The sequence below is a fragment of the Bactrocera dorsalis genome, chromosome 2, assembly GCF_023373825.1.
Source record: "Bactrocera dorsalis isolate Fly_Bdor chromosome 2, ASM2337382v1, whole genome shotgun sequence".
NCBI lineage: Eukaryota > Metazoa > Arthropoda > Insecta > Diptera > Tephritidae > Bactrocera > Bactrocera dorsalis.
The window spans coordinates 92,187,703-92,201,299 of NC_064304.1; the positions used below are offsets into that span (position 1 = coordinate 92,187,703).

A 13,597-nucleotide genomic window follows, 5' to 3' on the forward strand; every position below is an offset into this window, starting at 1 on the left:
TATACGTGTCGTATATGGGTATGTATACATATACATAACTCATAATAGTGAGCGTGGGGTCCAGCGTGAACATGCAAATAGAACACATTATACTACACATACTTGCATACATATGTATATACTACAAGCTCGCATTTACTAAATGAAAATGAGAAAAAAAAGACAAAAAAATAAAAGAAAATTAAAGAAAAACAGCTGTCAGATCATTAATTTATTAATGTTTTATTCTTTTTTTGATTCCTATCTTATTTGGTTTTCTTTGCTTTCTCATTATATTCTGCTTCATATAAAATCGTAATTTTGCTTAAATTATGCATGTATAAAAGCCAGTGAATGGAAAATTCAGTGCGTGCAATGCAAAATCCAAAAATACACAAAAAGATTTCAAGTTGTTCGAAAACTCATCATCAAAAAGCGAGATTTTCCTTTTTTCCACAACTTCTTAGACTAAATATGCAAAAAAAAAGCATTAAGCAAAAACTTTTGTTATCTTAAGTTCTCCCTTTTACTTATACTACTAAATTTCCTTCTTTGCAGCAAACTACGCGACCCTAAATCTCCAATATTCTTCATTTTCTTCTCTTTAATTAAGTTAAAATAAAGTTTTAGTCTGACTGCTGCAATGAACGCGACCAATTGTCACTGTTGTTGTTACTTTATCTAATCGCCGAAAAGTTTCTTGCCCAAGTCCATCATGCGGTGATTGCGACAGACACGCAATGCGTCGGCCTTCTTCAGCACCGCCACCACGGATGAGTTCACCTCGACCAATTGCGATAGGAAGTCCTCATAGGCGGACTTGACGTTGGGTGGCAACGTGCCGATTTTGACCTTTTTCAATGTCTGCACGATGCCCTCAGCCCAACCGGATTCGATGGCGAACTCTGACAGCCATGGCACCAAAGCCAAAACACCGCTTATAGTTTGCATGCCAAGGAACCATAGTTCGGAAATTTCCATCCAATGTTCTTTGTAAGCAATAGAGACGACCAAAGCGGTGGGATCGTTGGACTCGTCGATGTTGTAGGCATCCCATAGGAAACGTATGGTGGCCTGTATGTAGCGGCAGAAGGAGAAATCATTTTGTTTGACGCGTTTGGATTGTTGCTTGAGCAGCAGTAAGCCGAGTACGGCCAGATGTCCGTGCATAACCAGATTATCGGGTGTGTCTTTAAGTTCGGGTAGATTTTCCACCACAAACTTCAGTACGTTCGCGAAGAGCGGTGAGTCTTCGGCCAATTTTGGCTCCAGCACAGTCAAGTTCATCAAGATGTTGCACAGTGAGACTATGGCAGCACGTGCGTCCTTCATTTCTTCCAGCTGTTTGGGTGTGGGCACCGGATCGGGTTCGTTCATGCGCTTTAGACGCTCGGCGCGTGGTATTGGTGGACGCTTGTAATGCGCAATGGTAAAGTAGAACTCGATTTGTTCGAGCAGTATTTCATCTTGCTTTGTGGTGAATAAGATTTTGCGTGCATCATCCTCCAAAGCCAAGTGACATAGCGCTGGCAGCATGACGCGCAGTACATCAACCGGTTGCTCACCTTCGCGTGAGCCATTGCGCCAAGCTTTAAGGTCATGGAATGACTCGTTGCCTACCTTGAACATGAAGGGTAGAATTTTGTAGATGGCGGGACGCATAGCGGTCGTTTCTTGTGCCAACCAAGCGGAGAGTATGCGTACTATGGCGCAGATGAAAGCTTTGTCGTGTGGACTGCCGTTATCTTTGATTTTGTCTTGTGAGACGCGTGTCAATACGGCTAATACCTGATTGAAGGCGCCCTTCAGTGCGGTGTAGGTGGTTTGCTTTTCTTTCGGCTCCAAATCTATCTGATCGTTAGCCATATGCTCGATGCAGAGTTCAAGTATGACAAAGCAGCAAGTGATGAGATCGGCGCGTTTGAATGTGGTCTCCAGTTTTTTCTCGTCCATTTGCATGCGCACTTCAATTGCAGCCAGTTGAAGTACTGCAAGAAACACTGTCTTTTGATCATCCATGAAAGCCCACTGTATACCAAGCACCTGCAAGGTGGTCGCAATCAGGTGTAAAGCGGGTTCGCGTTGTTTGGGACCAATTTTCGCCTTCAAAATATCGCCAATGGCTTTGAAAATGCTTTCGGGCCAAATTTCGCCCTCCAGCGAGTTTACGATCACATCCCGACGACAGGTGATCAGTATGGATGAGAGTATGTTGCACAGCTCGTATTTGCGTTCGCTATTCTCCGTCTCCATATCCAATGCTATACGCTGCACGAGCGCATGGAAAGGTTTCGGATCGTCAGACCAGGACGCTGTGCCAAATTTGTTGACCAACAAAACGATCAGATGTAAAGCTTCGTCAGTTTGGAAACTTTGTGCTGAGTAGATTTGCGACATCTTCGGTATGGCACCAATACTCAGCAGTGCTTGTTGACCCGGTTCGTAGGTGGCGATACTTTTCAAGCAACTGTACGATTCGCTGACGACAATTAAATTATCCTCGTAATCGTCATCGTCTGCTGTTTCGACGATCTCCAACAAGGTTGGTATGGCTTCGATCATGTCCTTGTGTGTGGCCAGCTCCTCCTCCTGGCAGAAGCAGGTGAGTATCGACAGCGCAACACTTTTATAGACGAGTGGTGGGCAATCATCGGGTAGATTTTTGCCATTTAGTAACTTTTTAAGAAACCCGAAGCCGATCGCTTCGAAGAGTAATTTTTTGGCAGCTGTTGTGCAGTCCTTACCCTTCACCAGTTTCGTTACCATGAAGAGCGCTGCAAATTTCTCCGTCTCACTTTTGGTGCCCTTCAACATGGCGGCGCATTTCTTAATAGCTTCCGGTACGTCAGCCATTTTCTTAGCGTTAAATTATTAACTTCTTTGAGAGCACTTCCACAAATTTTCACAGTTTTCTTGATATTGTTTTATGGGCGTTGGTTGCTAGGCGTTGCCGCTTCTATTCCGCGTATGCCTTAGCTTGCTGTTTAATAAAATTGTGTGTATATATATATATATATATAAGCGTTGCGTTCTATATATACATGTATTTATAGCGTCTATTTTCACTTTCACACACGTTTTCCCGTTGCGAAATATTTTGATTTTTGGTCGATCCGTTCGGGCCGACGCACTCTCACCGACTGATTCGTTCACAGCTCGCAACGCCTCAAACTCGCCTGCATTGCATGCGGCCAAAACGATCTTCTGTTCACCCGCTAACGACGTGTTCCACCTCCATGGCCCAGTCGGCACTTGCCATCGTGTAAACATTTGTCTCGGCTGATCGCAGCTGCGTCGCCGACACTTCCTTCCATGGCGACTTTGACGTTGCTATTTACTTCTTGTTGTTGCATTTCGCCACTTGCTGTGCTTACTGTGTGTACACGTATACCTACACATTTTTATTTTTAACAAAATTTATTTACATACCTCAACATACATATATATGTATATTATATTTATCGTATATGTTTAACATCAGCTAGCGCAAGTGGAAAACAAAAACTCAATTCAATTTTAAAAATTTCAAATTCAAATGCATATTCTAAATAGATCGGGAAGAAAGTGCCGCTGTGTGTGGAAGCAAAGCTATGTCATCATCGGCCGGCAAGCGCTGGGAGAGCATAACGGCAAATCGACCAAATAGCTTTGCATCTCTGAAAAGCATCGGTTCTCTCTTCCTATGAGTCGATGTTTATAATTAGCGTCTGTATTATTTGTTTCTTTTTCTTCTACATGTTTTTCTATTTACATTTTGGAATATTTTTAATTTTCTGCCTCCTATTTGTGTTAACAACGCATATCTGAAGAAGTGCATGCCTCTAGATACCTTCTTTATGTATGGTTTGTAAGAATTTGTAATTGAAACGCAAGCATTTTTTTCTTCTGCTTGCATTTCTATACCCTGAACAGGGCGTAATAAGTTTGCCACGAAGACATTATAAGATATATACATATGTAAATGATCAGCATGTTAAGTTAACTCACAAACATTATATTTTTGAGTACAACAGGTTACACTTTTGTCGAAACCATCGATGTTGGACTACTATAACATGTACCTCCTGTACAAACTGACCGATCGGAATCAAGTTCTTACATGGATAATATTTTTCATTTGACGAGATATCTTCCCGAGATTTGCCTTGGGTTATTAGCTAAGGCAATGACACCATATTCGTAGAAATTGTTAAGATCGGATCACTCTGGCAAAATATTTTTGTGAAGGGTATTATAGCTTCTGCAACCGGAGTTGAAGTTTTTTCTTAGTTTAGTATCCGTTTCATTTAAAAAAGCAGATTTTAAAAGAAGGAAGATTTTTGTGAAATTTATTTTCTTAAAGTTAGGAGTAACAGGGTTGCCAAAGGTTTGTATTTTTTCAATTAAATTATTGAGATATATGTATGTATCATTGCTTTATGTGTGCTAACCTTGAAGATTTATGAATATTTTGTACTTCTTTTTTACTGGCGTGGTCACCAGTATATATTGAGAGTGGGATTTAATCTTCAACTCAATACGCTTGATAGAAAAGTGGGTTCTTCCTCTTTGTGAAAGAATATTTTAGGTGGAAGAATATTTAAATAGTCCGAGTTCTAATTTTTTTCTTATCGGATTTCTGTGGAAAGAACACTTGCTTCAGTTACTTATTTTCATCTTTCCTCTGCCAACTCGACTTTCCGGCAGGGTGCGCCTCAAGTAGTACACAATATGAAATTTGTAAGTATCTGCATTTCTATTTGAAGCTATTTTTAAAAAGTGATGCTGTCTTTCTTAAAGTCATTTGCCTCGCTGCAATAGAATATTTTGGAGCCAACACAATGGTGCTTGAATAATTGCACAACAGCAACAATGTGTGATAAACGTGAGCAAGAAAATAAAAATATTTTATAAATGCCATTTGTAGCCTGTTACCAGAATAAAGAATAGTAGGGTTTACGTCTTGGAATTCTCAACTGGTTCTTGTGGCACTGTTTTTAGTGTCTAGATAGGCTGATCTTGATATATTAGTTGTAGAATCTCAGAAGAGCAATACTCTCTGTTATAGAACCTAAAATAACTTGCCAAACCAACAACGTCTTGAATTTTAGTTTTGGGTTCGATTACCAATGACTTTACGAAGGAATTAGCTGTGCACTAAAAGAAAAGTCTGTACCAGGTTCAGTAATTTGTTGAAAAAAATCTGCTTTATACTATATAATAAACAGAAATCTCTGATTGCAATCAAACTCTGTATATCATTGGCTTAAGGTTAGTATGTCAAGAATCAAACGGACTGTCGTCTCCAGTTAAATAAACTAGACGAAAAACTTTATATTATATTCTCATCGCGATTCCACGGGTGAATACCAAGCAAAGCTAGAACTTGAATATTTAAATGTAAATCTTAGTTTAAATTTTGCATGATTCTTCACTTATATATTTATTGGAACATGTATACAAATACATATTTCTAGTGGATCTTATGTCAGAGTGTTTGTCGGTTATCTAACGGAATATAACTGCTTACGGACTCATATGACTTGAATATGCTGCGTATCTGAGAAAGAATCTAGAGTATATCTGTGGCAGATGGCTTAGAAAAACTTATTTTTTTGAACCCGATTCCTTGACAATGTTTTCACTAGGAAAGCAAGTGGAATTTTCAGCCTTGAGGGTTAGAAACTTCTTTGTTTTTCCTTACAGGCTTTCTATGCCTTCGTTAGATCATAGCATCATAATCGTTTTTTCTGGATCATACCTAACTTAAAAAGAGTTCGTTAAAAAATGGTTAAACCAGGTTTAAAAACTTTACATAAATAAATCAAAAAATATATGATTTATTTATTTTTATCTCATAGTTTCTTTTCCATATTTGGTAGAACTGTTGCGACCAAAACAAAATAACAAATAAGCATTTAAGTATTTTATGCTCCCAATAGCTCATTTGAACATATTAGATCGTCGATAAAACATTGCTGTTCTCTTCTGTAATGTGATTTAACCGATTGTGAGTGAAATGTTTTGGAAACAATTTATTGTCCAAACAAGAATTAGAGTTACACTAGTTGCCACGAGTGTGCATGCTCATCAAGGCAACTTTGCAAATAATGCTGATGGATTGCATCATAAATCATTAATGCCTTTAAAGTTTTTTACTATTGCGTGCTGAAATAAGTTAAATGCCAAAACTTTGCGAAACTTTTTTATTATTACACAATAAAACTATGAAATGCTTACTTAGTTTGGGCGCCATTTGGAAGAAGGTGCCGAAAAGCAGAATCTGTTTTATGGCCACTTTTGTGTGCTTCAAAAAATGGTATTAGGAAAATTTAATGTTTCGTAAATGACATGTAAAACAATCAAATTTCGCTGCTGCGATTGTTGGGTCGTCCACTCTACGGCGCTCCCCACTCACTCACGCACACATACACAATTACACCCGCCATGAGAGTGCGGCGAACCGTGATTACGTCGACTTCAATTTACAATGTAGCCGACGAAGAAAATGCATATTTTTCAAAAAATTATAAAGCCATAAATAACTTTACTCATGCCATGATAAAAGTCGGCAAGCAGGTTATATTTGAGATTTGCATGTGTTCGATTGGCTGTTCGTATGCGGGAATGTGCTATATGCGCCTGATTGTAGGCAATAAAACCCTTTCAGCGCGCACAAAAGTATGCCGAAATGTCTTTATAGATAGGATATGGAATAACCAATTTTTTTTTGGCATTTTGGGTGAACGCAAGCAGCGGATGAAAGTGAGACTTGTTAGTGACGTGGTGGGGTGGTTGGAAAAGGCAAAGCGTATTTTACAATCGGCTATGCAGTGAAGGCACTGTGAAGATGGACTTGCTCGGTCGCCGCGTGCTACGGATACCATAATCAAATCGCTGACAGCTCATACAAGCGGAATGGCACTTTTATTACGCAATCGCCCATTGTGTGCATTTTGTCGTACAAATAAGCGTCGAGCATAACACGGTCCGACGGCTGCGGCGCTGTGACGCATAGAAATTGAGTCATTCGCGAAAGCAGCGAAAGTAAGATGTGGCAATCTGAAGGCAGGCAATATGCATAGAACACAACACTATCGGCATACAAAAATCGAATTATGTCAGTGCAGGAAAAAGGTTGAGGCAAGGACACACACACACACACACACATAACATGCATACTTACCTCGTGTGTGTGGCTGTGTTGCACGCTTTTACGACCATTTGGTGTGGCAGCGCGCTCAAAATTTAAAAAACTGCTCTGTAAGTGCGTTGTTGGGAAGAAGCAACAACAACATGAAGTCAACGTGTGCATGCGAGTCGGATTGTATTGAAATCAGCACCAAATATGACAGCAGGAAACGTTAATAAATGTTGCCATTTTATTGCAGCGGCCTTTTAGGCGCAGCAGCAGGCAGACGTCGGCAGTTTTCAGATTCGCTTTTTAGCAGCGTTTATTTAAAATGTCGGTAAGGGTATTGAGATTTATGGCGGATATTTGGTGTGCAGCAGCTGTTGCTAGTCATTTGTTGTGTTGTTGTAACAACAAGTGATCCACAGGAAAAACACATGTCTTGAGTTGAATGTATACGCATACTTTTAGGCGCATATTGAGGGTGTAAATGTGCGAAGCAATTTCGCAAAAATAAAAACGCCATTACGTTTTTAAAAAATGTGTTTCTTTTGTTAGTTTCCGGAATATCAATTGGCTCTCTAAAAGAGTTTTATTTGCCTTGTCCGTTAGGAGTGGGTTAATCTAATAGAAACACACATAAAACTGGTTTTAGTGTCTTCGGCTTTATTTTACATATTTTTGTAACTCAATTCCAGTTTTTTTAAGATCATACATTGTGACAAAAAGTGCCAGGAAATTGCAAATACAACGCAAAAAACTTAACTTTCAGCAAATTTTCTTTTATCTATCGACTGAAAACGGCTTCAACGAAGCGGCAATTTCAAAAAATCATACAGCGCCAAATCTGGTGAATAGGATGGTTTATAGATGGCATTCATTGCGTGTTTGGCTTCCCCAAATATCCACCAAAATCATTCAAACGGATTTTGGAAAGATATCGAGCTCTCTTGCCATCTCTCTAACACTTGCCTGCCGATTTTCAAACACCAAATATATCCTACACTTTTTTAATATTTTCATCAGTTGAAGAGGTCGGAGGTTGTCCAGAACGGGCATATATTCCTCTCGAAGTAGGACGATATTGCAGATGGGAGTAATCGGACTAAGATATAAAACTCTAATTTGGTACATTTGTCGAAATCGGACTATATTCTTTTAAGGGCTCAGACCGTAAATATGTGAACCCAATTATAAGGTTCAGTATTGAAATTCCACGAGAATAAACTCGAGAAACTCAGCTTGCGCTTTGGGCTAATTAACCAGTTGGTTAACCTATAGTTACAGGGTAATTATATATGTATATTGATCCCTCATATGAACAGTGAATTAACTATAAGAATTTATTCTAAGCGCTGTTATTGCTGAAGTTGTTTTTAGTAACTTCATAATTTTTAAACATTACAGCGTACAGAGACCTACAACTCCTCCAACACTTTCACAACATTTTTTTTTTTTAACGGAGATCTGTAAAGCAAAATTGCTGCACCTAAACGACAAAGTTCATTATTGACTTCAATTTCTTTCGTTTGCTATGCACACAATCCATCATTTGGCAAGCGTGCGAGTGAAAAGTGAAATAAAAGTCGCGAACTTACGCACGTAACTCCCCACAAATACCCACACCCTCACATATATCTCGCTGCGAGTTGAAAAGTTTAGCGTGTTCGTATGAAATCCGATATTTTTAAAAGTCTTAAATGTAAAAATAATATGAGTTTGTATGTATGTATGCGTGCGTTTGAAAATTCACTTCGGTTTGATATCACACACCAATGTTGGTGGCGCTTACAGTGAAGGCATTTTGCGTAAGTGGGTCACGGCGAAGTTGGTTTAATTGAAGAATTCGCTAAAGGCATTTTCCATTTCTTAATTAAATTAATTTGTATACAAAGAAAAATGTAGCATAAATGCACTTGTATGCACACATACATACCCATATATATTTATATAAATATATATTATATTGCTGTATTCGACAGAGCGTGCTTGTGAATGAAAGCTCAAAGGAAAATATGGATACGCAGAAATCTGGACCTTGGCGAGAGGGTGCAACCATTTTAACTGGAAACGAACGGTTAACGATGACATTCGCGTGGACATATCGTTAGTTTTAGGGAAACTATTAACAACGACATACGGAAAATAATCTATAATTTCACTTCAATTCTTTGGAGTTGAATATGTAAATCAAAGGCTTGATCTATTCTTGAACTGGCAGCAATTCGATTGTCACGGTCTGAAGCAAAACACATAAATAGGTGCTTTTAGTGTCCCAATGTCTGATAGTCTAAGCTGATTACAGTTCGGTTGAACAACATTGAGCTTCAGTGGCGTAGCTAGAGGGGGGTGAGGGGGGCCGTCGCCCCGGGCGCAATGTCTTAGGGCGGCAAAACGATCTTCGCTGTTTTTTAATATTCAGAAAAATACTTCAACAAATTTTTTTTACAAAATTTATTATAAAAGATAAAGAGTTGTACACTCACATTGTAATAATCTGAATAACAATGAAAAGTATTAATTTTTACTCGAAAACTCTTCAGCCTTTGAATTTGTCTTATATCTTTTGGCTTACATCTTTCTTAAAAATAGTGAGAGAACTTCAAGATGCACTTTTGATCGCTGCAAAATCACATATCATATCATTGAAACTTAAAGTTGAAGCAGTTTTACATTCTATTGAGAGAATCGCAAGATTGGACAGTCTACTCTGACTCATGGTCGATCTCAAGTAAGATTTGATCAATTTACGTTTGCTAAAAGATCTTTCACAAGATGCAACTGATACAGGTATAGTGAGTATTTGCTTGGCTTCTAGTTCCTAAATTTTATATGCGTAATATCGAAGATATTTTGTAAAAATTCACTTTTGTTCGAACCACCTCATGAAACTTGTAGGTAGGTAGATAAAAGGGGGCGGCAGAACGTCCTTGGCCCCGGGCGCCCGAAGTTATAGCTACGCCAAATAAAATAAATTTTATAGCTTAAGGGGGTATTTTCTCTAAAAATCAAATTTTGGGTAGTTTTTTGAATTTTATTTAAAAAAAAAACCAAAAATATTTTTACTATCCATTTTTTATGGTATAGGGTGATTTTTTAAGAGCTTGATAACTTTTTTTTTAAAAAAAACGCATAAAATTTGCAAAATCTCATCGGTTCTTTATTTGAAACGTTAGATTGGTTCATGACATTTACTTTTTGAAGATAATTTCATAAATGTGACCGCGGCTGCCCTTAGGTGGTCCATTCGGAAAGTCCAATTTGGGCAACTCTCGACTCGGCCGGAATAGCCCGAATTCTCGGAAATGTGTCTTCCAAAGCTGGAATAGTTGCTGGCTTATTTCTGTAGACTTTAGACTTGACGTAGCCCACAAAAAATAGTCTAAAGGCGTTAAATCGCATGATCTTGGTGGCCAACTTACGGGTCCATTTCTTGAGATGAATTGTTGTCCGAAGTTTTCCCTCAAAATGGCCCAAAATCGCGAGCTGTGGGCATGTAGCGCCATCTTGTTGAAAAATGTCAAAAATCAGTTCTTCACATTTTGGCAACAAAAAGTTTGTTAGCATCGAAACGATTCCGATCGCCATTTCACCGTAACGTTGCGTCCAAACAGCATCTTTGAAAAAAATACGGTCCAATGAGAATTCCACCAGGTACAAACCACACCAAACAGTGCATTATTTATCGGATGCATGGGCAGTCAGTGAAACGGCTTCTGGGTGCTTTCAAGTAAATGCGGCAATTTTTGCTTATTACGTAGCCATTCAACCAGAAATGCTGAGCCTCACGCTGAACAAAATTTGTCGATAAAACACATTTCGAACCGAACACGCGTTGTAATAAAATTCAATGATTTGCAGCGTTGCTCGTAGTCAGTCTATTAATGATGAAATGTCAAAAGCATACTGAGCATCTTTCTCTTTGACACCATGTCTAAAATCCACGTGATCTGTCAAATACAATGCATGAAAATCTAACCTCAAAAAATCACCCGTTATGAAAAATCAAAGGCATAAGAATTTTCAAAGATAGAGGATTATATAAAGAATCACACAAAAATTTCAAGTAAATCGGTTGTATAGAACTTGAGACAATGCTGGTACCTTGTGGAAAAAAGTAGTTTCGAGAAAAACGCGTTTAAAAAAGTGAGTCTATCTATCTACCGGGCTAGGTACTGCGTCACTAAAGTAACTGTAGCTCTTAAAATAATTTTAATTTTTAAAAATCCTTTGGAGGATATGTTCTTAAGGGTGCTTTAAATATATGAAAAAAATCGAAATTTTCAAAATTCTAGAGTAGAATACCCCCTTAAGAACTCCAAGTGTTTTGGCGAGTCTTTTGTATGACAGCTGAAGAATGTAGTACTTTCGTTAACCTTTGAGGTAACTCTTTTCAAACCCTTGTTTATATCAAAAAGAGGTCAGTCTTATACAAAAACTCTAAAGTCTTTGCTCTTCTTGAGTAACAGTCTGGCTGTAAGATTCACCTCCTTGCCATTCCCATGATATGGGTCTATATAACCAATTCGCTTACAGTCAAGAAGACAGCATTCTCCAAAATTCTTTACATTTTTTTTGCCTTTGAATTCTCACAAATATAAGTTCTAGTTAGTAAAAATAATTATAAGTTAGTTCCAATTATAAGTTCTGTTTAAATAAAAACAAGTATAAATTCTAATTAATTAGTTCCCACTTTACTAATTCCATTAAATATTTCCTTAAGTAAACTCTGTCACACGCTTCTGGAAGAACAATATTGCGCATAAGTCAAATATAGGGCAAATTTAGTGGCAACAGTGTTGCACTTGTACGAAAGAGCAATAAGTGCAATGCAGGTCACATGACCCAAAACGAGCTTGCAACTATGCAACTCTTAGTAACCAGCTGAACTACACACATTACCAGTGAGGGATTAAGCAGTGCAGCATGCTGAAAGGCAGCAATATGAGGGCATGTGCATATATGTATGTATGTACAAGTATGTGCGGGCATGTGCCGTCTGCTCCGATGGAAGTGCTTGTTGCAGCGCGCCAGAAATTTCAGAATGCAGCTAACAGCAGTAAAAGCATAAATGCTTTGTTGGTACGAAAATATGATGGTAATGAAAAGGTTTTAAAATTTTAGCCATAAACTTCGGGTGCTGGCGCTGCTGGGAAAAATATTAAAACCCATGAGACGAATTTTACAACCACACAGTTTGTTACTGTGCCATTTCATAAGAGATTTCGTTATTTTTGATTTGGTTTGGAGCTTGCTTTTTCACTAATAAAAGTGAATAGAGCGGCGGGCTTTCGGCCACAGCGAATTAATAATTAACTCATAAAATTAAAGATTCGTTTCCTGCTGTGTTCAATAGACCGAAGACAAAGAGGACATTTGGTTTTAAATCACGACCTGAACATGCTTCGTCAAATGAATTCCGGGAGATCACATATAGCTTAAGGTCTTAAGTCGTTTTCTACAGTTTGCTGTGCAATTTAGAATCAGATGATCAGGAATTTCCGGTTCTTTATTGTAAAACCGACAGTTTGCATAATAGGCCATGTTCATGTTGAACAAGTACTACTTGAACCTCCAGTGGCCAGTGTAGAATACAAATATTAAACGGAGTTTCTCTGGAAAGGTTTTTTATTGGCCATCGCAATACAGAGTTTTGGTCTGGTCAACTTAAAACCCACAGCAAGTCGGGTGAGTTTGTCGCCCAGCTCATTGCCGGTTATACCTTTTTGCCCCGAGAACCTATACTATCTAGACTATCTGTACACAGCCTTTATGAGCTCCAAAATGATTTCAAGTGTTGCGCGTTGCCTAGAAGCGCAGATGCAATTGAAGATGGAAAAAGTTCTATCGCCGTAGCAATCCTTCTCCTTGAATCGGCCAGGCGTCTGTATACCATGAGTGCTTTTGTGGCCTTAGGCAGTGTTAGTTCCAGATGACTATTTTATCGTATCGTTGTATCCAATGTGAGGCCTAGGTTTTTGACTTCATCTTTAACTCTTCGCCGCCAAGTGTTAGGCTTCTTAAGCTTGGAAGAAACCTTCTTTTGGTAAAAGGGACTGTGGTTGCTCTTGACAGATTAATATTTAACTCAGCCGTATTGTATGATACTTTCGCTAGGCTTAACGAGTCCCATGACTTGTGAGGAGCTCAAAGAACCGTTACCAATAAATATTGACTTTTTTTTGAAGCTTTACAAGCGATTTGTAGAAAAATATCAGAAACAAGTAAGGAAGTGCTAAGTTCAGGTGTCACCGAACATTTTATACTCTCGCATGATAAAGTGATAATCGAGATTTCATTATCCGGGAGATTTACCGATATTTTCGGTGAAAAATTAGATTAGGTTAGGTTAGGCACTGAGGTCTTCGTGTTCGATATCAGGGACCTTGAAAAGTTATAGTCCGATCACGACAATTTTTCCACAAGGTTCCTAATGTATATAATATACAGAGAAGGCATCAGATGGAATTCAAAATAGCGTTATATTGGAAGAAGGCGTGGTTGTGA

General features: G+C 38.5%; 1 protein-coding gene across 1 annotated transcript; it reads right to left on the bottom strand.

The window, feature by feature from the left end:
* Positions 1 to 203: 203 nt before the first annotated feature.
* On the bottom strand, positions 204 to 3,140 carry LOC105230216 (neurochondrin homolog). Its single transcript, XM_011210857.4, has one exon. It carries the CDS (start codon positions 2,830 to 2,832, stop codon positions 661 to 663), a length of 2,172 nt encoding a protein of 723 aa, XP_011209159.2. The 5' UTR covers positions 2,833 to 3,140; the 3' UTR covers positions 204 to 660.
* Positions 3,141 to 13,597: the final 10,457 nt, after the last annotated feature.